At 34.3% G+C, this 18,067-nt stretch overlaps 1 protein-coding gene across 1 annotated transcript; it reads left to right on the plus strand.

Annotated features, from left to right (window-relative positions):
• The first annotated feature begins 1,681 nt into the window (after positions 1-1,681).
• LOC136029986 (phosphopantothenoylcysteine decarboxylase-like) lies at positions 1,682-17,988 on the plus strand. The gene is made up of 2 exons (XM_065708571.1): positions 1,682-1,923; positions 12,995-17,988. Exon 2 carries the CDS (start codon positions 13,003-13,005, stop codon positions 13,546-13,548), a length of 546 nt encoding a protein of 181 aa, XP_065564643.1. The 5' UTR covers positions 1,682-1,923; positions 12,995-13,002; the 3' UTR covers positions 13,549-17,988.
• The last annotated feature ends 79 nt before the right edge of the window (positions 17,989-18,067 follow it).

Consider the following 18,067-nt stretch of genomic DNA (forward strand, 5'->3'; position numbering starts at 1 on the left):
GCCTCTCTTCTTCAGCACGAACAAAATGATATAATCAAGGAAAATGTCTAAGAAAAAAAGAACAAACGCGAAAAGTCAACAAAACCAATGAAAAACAAGAGCTAAAAGCTCATATGGCACTTGTGACGAGGCCGAAAGAGCAAAGAGCTCATATGGTATGAGCTCTAGCAAAATTCTAAGAATCAAGAGTTTCTTCTAAATATCAAATTTCATTAAGATCCGGTCACCTGTTCTTAAGCTAAAAATACCTCAACTTTTCTAATTTTTCCAAATTAACACCCCCCAGCTCCCCCAAAGAGAACGGATCCGTTCCAATTATGTCAAACACGTATCTATAACTTGTACTTATTCTTCCCATCAAGTTTTATCCCGATTTCTACTCTCTAAGCGTTTTCCAAGATTTCTGGTTTCCAAGATTTCGGTTTCGCCCCTTCAACGCCCTATGTCCCCGGATCCGATTCGAATTGAAAATGGAGCATCTGAGCCTTCTATATATCAAATTTCATTAAGATCCGATCACCCAGTCGGAAGATAAAGATACCTCAATTTTCACGTTCCCCAAGAATTTCAGTATCCCCCTCCAGCCCCCCAACCCCCGCAGTGTCACTGGATCTGGTCGGGATTCAAGTTGAGAGCTATAAAACGTAAGATCCTTCTATATATGGAATTTTATTAAGATCCGATTACTCCTTCGTAAGTTACAAATACCTCATTTTTTTTAATTTTTCTGAATTACCCCCCCCCCCCCAAAAAAAAAAACTCTAAAAAAGAGAGTGGATCTGATCCGGTTATGTCAGTAACGTATCTTGGACTTGTGCTTATTCTTCCCACAAAGTTTCATCCTGATCTCTCTGCTTTAAGCCTTTTTCAAGGTTTCCGGTCCCCTCCCCCCCCCCCATGGCACTGGATCTGGTCAGGATTTAAAATAAGAGATTTGTGTTACGAGGTCCATCTGAATATGAAATTTCATTAAGGTCTGATCACTCTTTCGCAAGTTAAAAATACTACTTTTTTCTAATTTTTCAGAATTAAACCTCCCTCCCCACCCCCAACTCCCCTAAAGAGCGCAGATCCGTTCCGGTTATGTCAATCACGTATCTAGGGTTTGCGCTTATTTTTCCCACCAAGTTGCATCCTGATTCCTCCACTCTAAGCGCTTTCCAAGATTTTAGGTCCCCCCCCCCCAATGTCACCGGATCCGGTCGGGATTTAAAATAAGAGCTCTGAGACACCATGAAATTTTTTTAAGTCGCCATTTTTGTGTATGGCACTCTCTTGAGTATATTCACAGAGACTTTGCTTGAAAAATTATCCTAGAATGTTTTCCTTCTTTAATATTTCTCACAAAAGGACCAATCAGCTGGAGTTGTTTATCTCTCAAGAAATTGTATTTTTCTTTTTGGCTAAATTTTTCGCTCTGAATAAGTTAAACTGTATCGTTAGTCAGCTCTGGTTTTGTAAGGCGGGGCTATTTCCCTCTCTATAAATGCGGAATTATGTTACTGGCTCGTAAAAATACGTCAAAAAAATAAACCAGTGGAGTTAAGGCACACAATTTAACATGGAAGTATTGAACATTAACGTCTCTTTTTCGATATAATACAGAAACTTAAGATACAAAAAACTTTAATCTTTAAAACAAAATCATGCATAAATTTTCACTTCTTGCAGATCATGAATGTTATGACAAGCGGTTCTAAGCAATTTAAAGTGACACCACCAGAAAAGGGTAGCTTTCCGCTCGATCACGAAGGTGAATGCAAATTGTTTATGATCAAATATATGCGGTGCCTGATGGAAAATGATAATCAGAATTCAGAGTGCAGAAAATTTTCAAAAGACTATTTGGAATGTAGAATGGAAAAACAATTGATGTCAAAAGAGGATTTGAAGAAACTGGGATTTGCTGATTTAATTCCTGAGGTATAACTACCTATAGTTGAGGCATTCATTTGTTCAACTATTCAGTTCAGTTTATTTACCTGCTAAAAAGTTTTTTTTCTTAGATTCCAAGTCAAACCTTTTGATTTAATTTTAAATTCGAATTTTCTCGGGGTAAATTTCCTAAAAATAGGATTAATTTGAATTATCCGTGACAGGAAAAATTAGTGTTGCCCTTACTAATTAATTTTAAGAAGCCAACTAAAGTAATTCTATACTTAAGTGTGGTTCCACGGAATAAAAAGAAGCACTGCAAATGCAGAGTATTTTTAAACCAATCATTGGCCTAGTTCCCCCCTCCACCATTAACAAGTTTTTCAAGATTAAAATTTACTTTTATTTTGTTATTTAGCCCCATGCTCTCCCGCAGGATTAAAACCTTTTATACACTATGACCAGAGCCCTTTTGTCACATTTTTTTTCTTTTGTGACATTAATAAATTTTGTAACTGACCTTCAAGTTAATATTCAGTATTTATACGATGAACACTTTATGTCTAATATCATCATTATTGACAATGCCATGCCTAAAATCCAAATTCCTAAATGAACATTTAAGGAGGTTCTAATTTCTTTGAAGTCACTCCCATCAATGTCCAGATTCTAGTTCCCCTTCTTCAGGAAAATTGCGGCCTAAAATTATACTCTTCTCTTATTTTGTTTGTTTGCAATTCATGTGTTTCAGTTGATGAACCCCTCTGACCTCAAGAATTTTCTGAAAACAACACCCCTTTTCTCACTAAAATTATAACCCTGGGCACTTAGGAGCTGGTAGAAACAGTATGGGTAACTTATAAGAATTGAAACTGCCGCTAGCATTGGCAAAAAAACAGCAGTGTCATCTAGTGTCGCGTGGCACTGTGCATTGTTAAAGTTTATTAATCGTTTTTTTTTTGCCAGTTACTGAGATTAGACAATTACTACTGTGCCAATTTTACCAACTAGACAAATCAAAGTGATTTTTTTTAGCATTGAAAAATTTCAAGTGTTGCCTAACGCTAGATGGCGTTAGAGATCTTATTTATTAACACTTTGAATGATTTCTTATTTATTTTTGAATTATAGTAAAAAATAAAGTATATCAAAGGATAGTAAGGAGCAAAATTAAAGCCGCGTTTTCATTTAACTTTACTAACTATTTACAAATAAAACTAAAACCAATAAAACTGCGAATAGGTGGTTTTTTCTTGACAAATTATAGGAAAACAGGGTTCCCAATTGGCTGATTTGTCAGCTACTTTGACAGACAAACCCCAAATGAAAACGCAGCCTAGATATCCAGAATTATAAAAACACCAATTATAACGGGAAAGTGTCATCCTTCTCAACACCCACTGTAAATGAACAATAGTATAGACTCGAAAAATACATTATGATAATAGAGCATAAATTAATAGCAAAGAAAACAAGAAATATTACTTCCCTGTGATTCTGTGGTAAAATGTGTGCATTAATTTCAGTAATTTTTGAGACAAATAACACTGCCTTTAAACAATCTAATTCGTTCTCCTGTTTGTAATCTTAACCCAGTAAAAAGAATGACAAGTTTTAAACCACTTGATCTTTCATAAGTTGTATCTCTGTTACTCAATAGTAATGGACTTTACACTTTTTCCCACCATTAAATTTTTAATGGTGGGAATTTTTTCCCACCTATAATTAATGATGCATAACCTCATTTGCCTTTTAGACAATTCAAAATATGGCAAGTTCGGGTACATACTACCTGTCATAACTCAAAAGATGTCTTGTTACAGGACCTAAACTTTAAAGAAGAGCAGAAAAGAAACTTGTGTATATTATTTTGTGGTAAAAATTAAAATTGAGGATCCATATGGGCTTGCGTAGGTAATTGACTTGTTCCCTACAGTAAATACCCTACCGAAAATTCCCCGAGAATTGTATAGACTTGCACATATCAACGTAGTCACGTCAAAAAGATTGTTTCTGATATTTTTACACATTGGAGGTTAGGTTGGATTCGACGGCCGTCACGCCTAAAAGTTGTTTCTAACATTTTTTATACATCTGAGGTTAGGTTATGTTCGATGGCGTCACGCCTAAAGGTCATTTCTAATTTTTTCCACCCCCGAGGTAATTATCACAGACTGATTTTCAAGTTTTCTCCAAGGGATAATGAGCAGGATACTGTAGATCAATAGCACTGCAGTTTCTATTGGTCCGCTGTTTCTTCCTTTGAATGCAGCTAAGCGAACTGTTTTTGGTAATTATTTCAGGAATTTAGAAATGTTAAATACTGCTTTTATTTGTAAAAGGGACGGTGTGTTCGCACAGGTTAGATTCATAGAAGGTTTCCCCTCCATGATATAATTGTGTTTCCATGCCACAAACTTAAGAATTTTCTGAGGATTTTTAATCCTCCTTTTGGACTGATCTTCTCAAGAAAACATATTAGTGTTTAAAGCTAAACTGATAGATTATAGTGGCGTCACTTTTTACTGAATTTTGACTGAATTGACTGAAAACGATGATACCCTTGAGTGACGTAGCTATTGAACGCGTATATGTCGAGATCTGACTTGCTCTATCCAAGTAAACTTGGATAGTAATTGTACAAGTATAATAGTAATAATACAAAATAGTAATAATTCAATAATACATAATAGGATAATGGTAATACAAGTAATTATGTTCACTCATCACTGGCAATCCACGAAACAGTACCGACAACCAGTTCCTCAAACTCAATCCCAATTTCAGTGGGCTATGGATCAGACACAACTCTGTGGAGAACCCGAGGGTATATATCTCTTCTACCCTTAAGTGGGGTTTAAACCATGTCGATAAGAAGCTATTCTTTAGCAAGAATTGAACCAATGCATAGCATACAACTTGGAAATGCTTCAAAACATTAGACAAACTTCAAACTGGGTTGAACTCTACATTTAAGACGAGCTTACAGCTTTTGTCTAGCTCATAATCAAATAAATTGATGCAAGATTCCATATCTGACGCAGGGACAAGGTGAACTCAACTCGACTCCTTTTTTTGCTGTTTCCAAATAAAATAATCAGTTCAATCGCAAATGCACCCCTCCCCTCTGATGGTCCTATATATATATATATATATATATATATATATATATATATATATATATATATATATATATATATATATATATATATATATATCTATATATATAAAAATAAGTTGTCTGTGTGTGGATCTGTGGATGGATCAGGTGACGTCACCTGAAAAAACTGGATCAGGTAACGTCAAAACTGAAAAAACTAAAAAAAAGGCAAAAACTACAAAAAAACTAAAAACTAAAAAAAAAAATAAAAAAGCTAAAAAACTAAAAAAACTAAAAAAAGGTAAAAACTACAAAAAAAACTAAAAACTAATAAAAAAGCTAAAAAACTAAAAAACTAAAAAAGGCAAAAACTACAAAAAAAACTAAAAACTAATAAAAAAAATAAAAAAGCTAAAAAACTAAAAAAACTAAAAAAAGGTAAAAAACTAAAAAAACTAAAAACTAAAAAAAACTAAAAAAAGGAAAAAACTGAAAAATAAGCTAAAATAAAGGTAAAAACCAATAAAAAACTAAAAAAAAAACTGAAAAACTAAAAAAGGCAAAAACTACAAAAAAAACTAAAAACTAATAAAAAAAGTAAAAAAGCTAAAAAACTAAAAAAAACTAAAAAAACTAAAAAAAGGTAAAAAACTAAAAAAAATAAGAAATAAAAAAAAACTAAAAAAAAAGGAAAAAACTGAAAAATAAGCTAAAATAAAGGTAAAAACCAATAAAAAACTAAAAAGAAAAAAAGGAAAAAACTAAAAAAAATTTTCATCTAAAAAACTAAAAAAAACTAAAAAAGGTAAAAACTAAAAGAACTAAAAAAGAAAAAAATAAATGACGACACTCAAAGAGAAAGCGACCAGGACAAAAGGAATGTTCGATTAGCAATCAACAAAGCACCGGGACACAGGGAGTATAAATGACGACCAGGACATAAGTAAAAAAAAAAAAACTAACAAAACTAAAAAGAAGGTAAAAACTACTAAAAAACTAAAAAGAAAAAAACTAAAAAAAGGCAAAAACTACAAAAAAAACTAAAAACTAATAAAAAAGCTAAAAAACTAAAAAAACTAAAAAAAGGCAAAAACTACAAAAAAACTAAAAACTAATAAAAAAATAAAAAAGCTAAAAAACTAAAAAAACTAAAAAAACTAAAAAAAGGTAAAAAACTAAAAAAACTAAAAACTAAAAAAAAACTAAAAAAAAGGAAAAAACTGAAAAATAAGCTAAAATAAAGGTAAAAACCAATAAAAAACTAAAAAAAAAAACTGAAAAAACTAAAAAAAGGCAAAAACTACAAAAAAAACTAAAAACTAATAAAAAAAGTAAAAAAGCTAAAAAACTAAAAAAAATAAAAAAACTAAAAAAAGGTAAAAAACTAAAAAAATAAAAAATAAAAAAAACTAAAAAAAGGAAAAAACTGAAAAATAAGCTAAAATAAAGGTAAAAACCAATAAAAAACTAAAAAGAAAAAAAGGAAAAAACTAAAAAAAAATTTCATCTAAAAAACTAAAAAAAAACTAAAAAAGGTAAAAACTAAAAGAACTAAAAAAGAAAAAAATAAATGACGACACTCAAAGAGAAAGCGACCAGGACAAAAGGAATGTTCGATTAGCAATCAACAAAGCACCGGGACACAGGGAGTATAAATGACGACCAGGACATAAGTAAAAAAAAAACTAACAAAACTAAAAAGAAGGTAAAAACTACAAAAAAACTAAAAAGAAAAAAAACTAAAAACTAATAAAAAAAACTAAAAAATCTAAAAATCTAAATAAACTAAAAAAGAAAAAAACGGAAAAAAGTAAAGGAGAAAAACAAAACTAAAAAACGAATGTATATACAGACCGGGACACCGGGATACAAATGACGACCGGGACACAGGGAATATAAATGACGACCGGGACACAGGGACACAACTACAATGGGGACACCGGGGGAAACAGGGGGATATAAATGACGACCGGGACAGGGAATGGTCGATTAGCAATCACCATCAACAAAGCTCAAGGGCAATCATTAGAATCATGAGGTATAGATCTGAATACAGATTGTTTTCCCATGGACCATTATATGTTGCATGTTCAAGAGTCGGTAAACCTGACAATCTATTTATATGCAAAGACAATGGGACAGCAAAGAATGTTGTATATTCGCAAGTTTTACGTAGTTAAAACCATATATATATATATATATATATATATATATATATATATATATATATATATATATATATATATATATATATATATATATATATATATATATATATATATATATATATATATATATCTATATTCACAGGTGGGACATAGGGACACAACTACAATGGCGCGTAACTATTATGGCGCGTAACGACTTACGCGCGCGGGGGGGCTTAGGGGGGGTGCGAAGCGCCCCCACCAACTAGGTGTTGGGGTGGTGCGAAGCCCCACCCCAACAGCTAGTATATATATATATATATATATATATATATATATATATATATATATATATATATATATATATATATATATATTAAGGAACATATAAAAAGAAAAACCAAGAGCTCATGTGGCACTTCTGACGAGGTTGAAAGACCCGAGAGCTTCTTCCCAATAAGCTTCATTACGATCTCTCCACTCTAAGCGTTTTCCGAGATTTACGATTTCCCCCTCCAACTCCCCCAATATCACCTGATCCGGTTGGGGATTTACAACAAGAGCTCTAAGATACGAGTTCCTTCTAAATACCAAATTCCTGATAACCCATTTTTAAGTTAGAAATACCTCATTTTTTCTAATTTTTCCGAATTAGCAGTCTTTCCACTCCTCCCCCTCAGATGGTCGAATCGGGGAAGCGACGACTATTTCTAATTTAATCTGATCGGGTCTCTGATACGCCTGGCAACTTTCAGCGATCGCTAAATTGATCACGTATATAGTTTCGGATCTTCTTCACGTCAAAATGGGGGTGGGCAGAGATTCGAACCCGAGACCTCTCGTACCCTAAGAAAGAATCATACCCCAAGACCACATGCCATAGTTAAGAACAACAATTGTTTTTTTTATCGACAAATAAAATTCTTCCCAACTATCTTGTTCGCTCGCTCCCCCCCCCCCCAGGTGGTCGAATCGAGAAAGAGACTATTTCTAATTTAATCTAGTCTGGTCCGTGATAGGCCTGCCAACTTTGATCGTCCTAGCTTAACTGGAAGTGCGCAAACTAGTAAATCCCCCCAACTCCTCCAAAGAGAGTGGATCTGGTCCAATTATGTCAATAACGTACCTAGGACATATGTTTTTTCTCCCCACCAAGTTTCATCCCGATCTCGACGCTCTAAAAGTTTTCAAAGATCTCCCATTTCCCCCTCCAACTCCCCCCCCAATATCACCGGATCTATTCGGGATTTAAAACAAGATCTGTGAGACACAAGGTCCTTCTGAATATCAAGTTCCATTAAGATCTGATCACCCTTTCATAAGTTAAAAATACATCATTTTTTCTAATAAACCCCTCCCCTCCAACTCCCCCAAAGAGAGTCAATCCGGACTTGTTTTGTCAATCACGTCTCTAGGACTTGTGCTTATTCTTCCCACAAATTATCATCACGATTTCTCCACTCTAAGCGTTTTCCAATATTTCCATATTCCTCCTCCAACTTCCCCCAATGTCACCAGATCCGGTCAAGATTTAAAACAAGAGCTCTGAGACACGAGGTTCTTCTAAATATTAAATTTGATTAAGATCCAATCTCCTGTTCGTAAGTGGAAAATACCTTATTTTTCTTTTTTTTGAATTACCGAATTAGGTGCCCCCCCAACTCTCCCAAAGAGAGCGGATCCGGTCCAGTTATGTCAATAACGTATTTAGAACATGTGATTATTTTTCCCACCAAGTTTCATCCCGATCCCTCCACTCTAAGCGTTTTCCAAGATTTCTGGTTCCCCACCTAACTCCTCCCAATGAAGCTGGATCCAGTAGGCATTTAAAATAAGAGGTTTGAGTTACGAAGTCCTTTTAAATATCAAATCTCATTAAGATCCGATCACTCATTCGTAATTGTTTTTTTTTTCCGAATTAACCCTCTCCCCCAAAGGGAGCGAATCCTTTCAGTTATGTCAATCACGTATCTAGGACTTGTGCTTATTTTTACCACCAATTTTTATCCCGACCCCTCCATTCTAAGTGTTTTCCAAGATTTCAGGTTTCCCCCTCCAACTCCACCCAATGCCACCGGATCTGGTATCTGGCCCAGTCCCTGATACGTCTTGCAAATTTCATCGTCCTAGCTTATCTGGAAGTGCCCAAACCAGCAAAACCGGTACAGACAGACCGACAGAATTTGTGATCGCTTTTTGTCACTTGGTAAATACCAAGTGCCACAAAGACAGCTAAGTTCCTACTTTATAATATGCAGGTTGTTTGTTTTAATCATGTTATCATGTTTTTTTTGCACTTATTTTATGCTTTTTAAAATCATTTGAAATAATATGTTTTTAAATACGCACTCAATCTCAAACGGATATAAAGTACAGATCACTGTAAATAAATTTAGAGTAAAGCATAGAGCAGCAGTAGAGTATTGGTAAAATCTAGATTCATCTACAGTGGTACAGACAGAGAAATTAACAAATTTAATATATGAGCTTTAACGTATCACTAGATTGATACAATAGAGAAATACATTCTCAGGGCTATAGTGGACCGTCAGGGGGGGGGTGTATTTGCGAGTGAATTGATCGCTGTATTTGGAAAGAAAGGAATCAAGTAGTGTCTTCAGCTTGTCCCTATGTCAGTAAGGGAATAGTGTATGTATATTATCCCGTCATTCCCAACTTTTTCACTACTAAAAGAAATGGCCATTTTAATATATATCCAGGAATATCCTCTTTTAACAAAACATCACTTTCCCTTGCAATTGTTCCCAGACCACTAGAATATACTGAAAGAAATAAATTCTAACAACGTACGTTTAACTCCTGGCTACGTGCTGTATTGCAGAGTAAATGGCTAGACGGACGCGGCATTTTCTTCTAACATTTTAAGAGTGTAAATGCGCAATTGACAAAAAAGGTTGCCACATTATTGGTAAATTATTTTAAATGCCTAAAACCTAGTGATATTCTGACTTACAAACTCCAAGAAGAAAAAATCTGTAATCTTCAACGCCATTCACAGCAACCGCCATCACCATACAAGAGGACACATTAAAGGGGGTTCGCAAATCAATTACAAGACAGGTTCAAATATTTAAAATATCTGATTGGTTGACTGAAAATAATTCTGAAACATTATTTTACAGAACAATTGAGATTAATCTCTTTTGGCCTGCTGACATGGGTGATACTTCGTCTTACATGACCGCCTATAGTCGTCATTTTTCATGTGTCAGTGAACTTATTACTATGTACAATGAGACATTTTAACATATACCATTATTCTTAATACTTTTCCAATCTTAAAAAGTCGGGAAAAAATCCATTAGTTTGCACTTAAACTTGGGCCCCTAGCCTTTGTCGCCTGGATCCACCTTAGGTCCATTTATTCATGAAAACCGCAACTCAGACGAATTTTCCCCTGCTTGTATCAGAAATATCAAACAGTTCGTGGTAACAAACTGTAGTAAGGAGCGACCCGGCTCAAGAGTAAACGAAACTCTAAAAAACAGAATTTCGATGCTAAAAGATATATCAAAAGAATCGGATTTTTATGCTGATATCAAATATATTAGTTTTATCAAATTTAGCCTTTGTCATCAAAAGTTACGAGCCTGAGAAAATTTGCCTTATTTTAGAAAATAGGGGGAAACACCCTCTAAAAGCCATCAAATCACTCCATCGCATTCAGCGTATCAGAGAACTCTATAGAAAAAATTTCAAGGTCCAATCTATCAAAATGTGGGATTTCGTATTTTTTGCCCGAAGACTAATCACGGGTGCGTGTTTATTTGCTTGTTTGTTTTTGTTTTTGTTTTTTTCTTTTTCCTAAGGGTCATCGTATCGACCAAGTGGTCCTAGAGTGTTGCAAGAGGGCTTATTCTAACGGAAATGAAAAGTTCTAGTGCCCTTTTTAAGTGACCGAAAAAATTGGAGGGCACCTAGTCCCCCTCCCACGCTCAATTTTTCCCAAAGTCAATGGATCAAAATTTTGAGATAGCCATTTTGTTCCGCATAGTCGAAAACCATAATAACTATGTCTTTGGGGATTACTTACCACCCAGAGTCCCTGGGGGAGGGGCTGCAAGTTACTAACTTTGACCAATGTTTACATACACCAATGGTTATTGGGAAGTGTACCGACGTTTTCAGGGCTTTTTTTTGTTTGGGTGTGGGGTTCAGAGGAGGGAGCTATATGGGAGGATCTTTCCTTGGAGGAATATTTCATGGGGGAAGAGAAATTCAATGAAAAGGGCGCAGGATTTTCTAGCATTACTATTTAAAAAAACAATGAAAATATAAACATGAAAAAGTTTTTTCAATTGAAAGTAAGGAGAAGCATTAAAACTTAAAACGAACAGAGATTATTATGCATATGAGGGGTTCTAAAAATACTTTAGCATAAAGAGCGAGGTATTTAGAAGGAGATAAATACTTCGCTCTTTATGCTAAATTATTTTTAGTAATTCCAACTATTTATTCTACGGCCTTTCTGATTCAGGGGTCATTCTTAAAGAATTGGGACAAAACTTAAGATTTAGTGTGAAGAGCGAGGTATTAACGAGGGGACAAACCCCCCTCATATATATAATCAAAAATATAAGAATATAAAAGTTTGGTACGTAAGTTAATTCTTAAGTTACGTACATTTTTTACTAATAAAAACGTTCGTTGAAAATTAAAAGTTCTAGTTGTCATAATAAGTAACCAAAAAATTGGGGGCAACTAGGCCTCCTTTCCCACCCCTTATTTCTCAAAATCGTCTGATCAAAACTAAGAGAAAGCCATTTAGCCAAAAAAGAATTAATGTGCAAATTTCATTTTAATAATTTATGTACGGAGAGCCAAAATCAGACATGCATTAATTCAAAAACTTTCAGAAATTAAATAAAAAAACAAGTTTTTGAAATGAAAGTAAGGAGCGACATTAAAACTTAAAACGAACAGAAATTACTCCTTATATGAAAGGGGCTTTTCCTCCTCGACACCCTGCTCCTTGCGCTAATGTTTGATTCTTTCTCGCAACTCTACTTTTTAAAACAATAAAAAACTTTAGCGTAAAGAGCGGAGTGTCGAGGAGGAAAAGCCCTTTCATATAAGCAGTAATTTCTGTTCGTTTTAAATTTTAATGTCGCTCCTTACTTTCATTTCAAAAAACTTGTTTTTTTTTATTTAATAAAGTATCTAGGACGGTGTTTCAGTTTTGTTACAACTAAACCTTCTTAGGGAAATTTTGACTTTTTAAGCTGTTTGGTGCCATATGTCTTTAGATTATCTTTTTCGATTTTTAACCCACGTTTCCTTCTTTTAAATTTTGCGCGTGCTACTACCAATAACTGCATATGAAGGTGTTTTTTTTTTCAGTAAAAACTGAATTCTAGTTTAATTCATACACGGATATGTAAATTCCCATCACAGACAAAAGTATGTAACACAGATGTTCAGCTTGCCTATCCCCCTATGCTAAAAAGGCGTGCCTTCAAGCTATGATGGCTGTCTTTATTAAACAATCATTTTATGCTTGAGACAATACTGATTAAGCAATAATAGGATTAAAAAGAGTAATAATTGTAAGAAAATTTAAGATTATTTAGTCATATTCAATTCTTTCGATTTTTTTTATAAAGATATTATTATTCAGAATAAATTTGCTTTTAACGAAGATAATTCATAAAACAGTTTTGGAAGAAACTGAAGACAGACGAACACTGCACCAATTTATTGGTTACCAAAAAATTATTTTGTTGGACATCTCAATCATGTACCTTTTGTCTCTGATTTTCAAACAACCAGTTCAAACAGTCAGATTTCGTTTTCCCGAACGTTAGTGTTATTTATTTCATAAAGCAAACAAGTATATTTATTTTTGTTACAGGTCCAAGAATGAAGAATGTCCTAGTTGGCTGTACGGGGAGCGTTGCTTCAATAAAAGTACCATTCATAGTTAATGAACTAACAGCCTTAGGCTATAGTGTCCGATTAGTAGCAACAGAAAATGCCAAACATTTTTTTAGTTTAGAAGATATTGATAAAAGTGTCGTAGTTTACAGTGACAAAGATGAATGGGACAGTTGGAAGACGCGAGGTGACCCAGTCTTACACATTGAACTTAGAAAATGGGCAGATTTATTTCTAATTGCTCCGCTAGATGCCAACACTTTAGGTAAATTAGCAAATGGGCTATGTGACAATCTGTTAACATGTGTGGCAAGAGCCTGGGACTTGTCCAAGCCTTTGTTATTTGCTCCCGCTATGAACACGATGATGTGGGAGCATCCAGTTACAAAAGAGCAAATTGATAAACTCGTTTTATTCAGCTATAAGGAAATTAAGTGTGTGAGCAAGGTTTTAATGTGTGGAGAAAGTGGAAATGGAGCAATGGCAGATTATTTAGAAATAACAAAACGTGTTTCTGAGGAATTGATGTAATTTTGCTTGTTAATATATTGTTACTCTTTAAAGTGGCGTCAATTGAGTAGGGGGGAGGGGAGCTGTGCCCGCCACTTGTAGATTTTTGTTCTCTCTTAAATTCTGAAAAATACACATTTGGAGGCATTTTGATTGAAAAATGCCGTTTATAGTATTTCCGTAAGAAAAATAGGAAAAAAAATATAAATTTACCCCTCACCCCCAAGATATGGAAAAAATACATTTTGCAACACCCCCCCCCCCCAAGCGTTTCCTCAATTGATGTTACTGAATCTTCACTTGTCAATATATTACTTATAACTTATATTCTGAATAACTTCCAGGATGTTATTATTACAATGATAAAGAGGAATAAGAAAGCTGTAAGAGAAGCAGGGATCCAGTTTAACACATTGAGCTTAGAAAGTGGGCAAATAGGTTAATCAATGATAGAAACATGGTAGTTGTAATTGGGTAGGAGTAAACAGGTAATCATTTAGGAGAATAGCGTATTTGCTCCTAAAACAGTACCAGTGGACTGTAGTAGTAGCTAGCACGAATTTAAAATTAAGAAATCCTGTTCTTTAGACATTTTTATCAATTGATCTTTGGTTTGTTTAAAAAAAAATACAGAAGAAAAATCTTATTTTGAAATTGTGTTTTATTGTTCGTTTTAAAAAGCTTATTTTGAAATTTTGTTTTATTGTCAGCAGGGCTGTATCCAGGACTTTTTTTTTTAGGGGGGGGCTACAAAGGAAGCAAAAAAACACATCACAAACTTGTTCATATTCATTTTTGTTATGTGTTTGTGAGTCAGATAAATATTTCAGGGAGGGGCACTGCCTCTTCATTTGTCAATTTCCTACTTATTTTGAATAGCTTCCAGGATAGGCATATATGATGCTTACAATGACAAAGGTGAATGGAGCAGTTCAATCAAGTAAGGGGGCCTATTTTTATACATTAAACTTAGAAAGTTGGCCGATATATTAATTAATAGTAGAAACAGATGGTAGTTGCAGTCATATGGAGATTAAACGGATAATAATTTTGGACTGTAGCGGAGTTGCTTCTATAGCGGTAGAATTGGACTGTCGCCAATTTTCTAGAATTGGACTGTCGCCAATTTTTTAGAATTGGACTGGCGCCAATTTTCAGATAAAGCAGTTCTATTTTTGTTTCTCATTTGCATAAATTGGTGCTTTTGGTTTGTTTTCTTTAAAAATTATAGAAGAAAAAGTGTTGTTTGAAATTTTGTTTTATTATCAGCACATTTACAAAGGAGTCAATTAATAAACTTGTTTTGTTCAGTTATAAGGGAACTAATGTCTGAGAAAGATTAAATGTTCTAAAGATATTTCGTTTTAAAAAGCTTATTTTGAAATTTTGTTTTATTGTCAGCAGGGCTGTATCAAGGATTTTTTTTTTTCCAGGGAAGGTGGGTTACAAAGAAAACTAAAAAACTTAAATTTTTCATATTCATTTGTGTTATGTATTTGTGAGTCGGACAAATATTTCAGGGGGGAGACTGCCTCTTCATCTGTCAATTTCCTACTTAGCTTATATTTCAAATAGCTTCCAGGATAGGCATATATGATGCTTACAATGACAAAGATGAACGGAGCAGTTGAATCAAGTAAGGGGGCCTAGTTTTATATATTGAACTTAGAAAGTGGGCCGACATATTAATTAATAGTAGAAGCTGTCGGTAACTGCAGTTGGATGAAGATTAAACGGAAAATAACTTCGGATTGTAGCGGAGTTCCTTCTATAGCAACTGAACTGTAGCAGTATCTGGACTGGACAGTATCTGGACAGAATTGGACTGTAGCAGTATCTGGCACCAATTTTCAGATAAACTAGTTTTATTTTTGTTTCTCATTTTCATAAATTGGTGCTTTTGGTTTTTTTTTTTTTAATATAGAAGAAAAAGTGTTGTTTGAAATTTTGTTTTATTATCAGCACAATTAATGAACTTAATTTGTTCAGTTATAACGGAACTAATGTCTGAGAAAGCCCCCCCCCCCCTTCAATTTTCCTGGATTGACGCCACTTACTCTTCACTTGTCAATATCACACTTCTAACTTATATTCTAAATAACTTCTAGGATAGGCATATATTATGACTGCAATGACAAAGAAGAGGAGGAAAGTTGCAGAAAAGGAGGGGTCCAGTTTTACACACTCAACTTAGAAAGGGGGCAGACAGGTCCAGTATCTAACAGTCTGAAACTCGAAAGTCGGCCAGTTTATTATCAGTACATTAAAAAAGGAGCAAATTAATAAAGTCTTTTTCTTCAAATATAAGCAAGTAAATGTCTGAGACAGGTTTTAACTTACCGAGAAAGTAGAAACTGAGCAATGGCAGATTATTTTGAAATAGCAAAACCTGTTTCTGAGGAATTGTTATAATTTTGTTTACCGGTATCTTTTCAATTTCCTGACGATATTCCGCGTAGCTTCGACGATAAGCTGATATCATGTTTTGTTATGATACTACACCATATAAGTACACGTTTTGAAATTTTTGTGGTGAATTGTGTAATCATAGTTTAGGTACTCTTTTCACTAATCATATATAAAAAAAAGAAAACTGCACGGTAAGTATGGTTCGATCCCACTTTCAAAGGCTATAATGAAAGATGGCTTAACATGAGCTATGCCATATTTCAGAGATTATTGATTACCAGAAGTTGTGTTTTTGGCCGTTCAGCTAAGGTGAAACAAAACGCGGGTCGTCCCGAGTGGGGTGGTGATAGGTCACAAAGGATCAAAATAAATTAGAACTTCATGGTAGGGAATAAAGAGCGAAGCTTTGGGCACACTGGGGTGAAAAATAAATTTGTAGAACTGTGTTGTCCTCAGGCAGTGTGGGTCTGCAATGATCTGTTAGCACTAGTGGTAGTGCTAATGCAGAATTACTCCTCCTCGGAAAGAAACACTCTAAAACTCTGAAAACAAATTTGAAAAATTCCGAAACACTCGCTTGTATCATTACACTTTACCCCCATCCCTCTTCAAATGTGCAAATATATAGCCCAAATTATCTGTTTTTCATATATGTTTCCAAACGTCACTTTTTTCTTCAAATAAATTTAACGGTAAAGAAGCAACTTCAATGAAATTAAACAACGGAAAACTGCATTGAGAAAATTTAATTTTGGCTATATATTTCCACGGGGGGGGGGGTTAAAGTAAAGTGAAGTGCCTTTAAGAATGGTACAAGTAAGTATTTTTGGATTTTTGAAGTTGTTCTCAGAATCTTAGTGTTTCCTTTTGAGAAGGAGTAATTCTTCATTAGCACCCTAGCGGCATATATTTTAAAATGTAGCCTATAGACTAATATGAGAATTAAATTGCTATCTTTGTTCTAATCGCCTGTGATTTTTGAAATGTGGTTAGTTGCTTCCACTTTTTTATGATAGAAATTAAGTTCAAATGAAAAAAAATGTGACAAAGAAAAAACAGGAATAATTCCTGCCAGTTATAAAAAGAAGAATACAAAAAGCAAATATTTCGCTTGAGACCTTCGCTCAACAGTCCTTACTACAAGAAAATTGCAGATGAAAATGCAGATGAATATTCTCAGGACAAAATAAAACAAAACAAACTTTAAAAATAAAAGACTAAATAAGGCTTAGCTCTTGTCATCTTAGAGATCTGCCAACCAATGTGTGTCCTGAGCAGAGGCACATAGGGGTAAAAAAAGAATAAAGGGGGCAAGCGGGATGATTCTCTCGCTCTGTCATTCATATATGATGATCCTCTAGTTTATCTCTTTCTGGGACAGGGGGGGGGATTGAGATATTAAAAGCAAAATAATAAGAGAAGAAAAAGCCATCAGATCTGAGCTTTCGGGCTCGAAAGCTCCCTGCCGCCTGTCCCTCGCCCCAACAGAGATCTATCATCGTGAGTTTTTTTATTGTGCTAGTTTTTTATTTAAAAAAATACGTTTTTCAACTGAAAGTAAGGAGCAACATTAACACTTAAAACGAACAGAAATTATTACGTATGTGAGGGGGTTGCTCCTCCAAAACACCTCGCTCTTCACACTAGAGTTCGAATTTTGTTTCAATTCTCTAAGAATGACCCCTAAATCACAAAGTTCGTTTAATTGGAATAAATAGCTCTTTTGAAAGTACTTAAAAAAATTAGCCTAAAGAGCGAGGTATTGATTATGGGGTGAACCCCCCTCATATACTTCATAGATTATGTTTGTATATATATATATATATATATTTCTCTGTCTTAATTAAAAGTTTTACCTATTATTATATATTTTTACTTCATTTGATCGTATAATATAGTACAAACCCCCTCTTAGAGGAGTTTAATGATAGCGTTCAGCTCGGAACTTGCTCCACCTCGACACTGATTCCTCACTCCACCCCAACCCACTTAAATTTTCTTGAATTGACGCCACTAATTCCGAAGAGGACCTGGATAACATATGCCCTACTACTCAAGGGCTTGATGGCGAAAGGATTTCTTCGAGGGAGGGAGTTCTGGTGTGACACGTACTGCAAGGCCTAAATTCTTC

This window comes from Artemia franciscana, chromosome 8, assembly GCF_032884065.1.
Source record: "Artemia franciscana chromosome 8, ASM3288406v1, whole genome shotgun sequence".
Lineage (NCBI taxonomy): Eukaryota > Metazoa > Arthropoda > Branchiopoda > Anostraca > Artemiidae > Artemia > Artemia franciscana.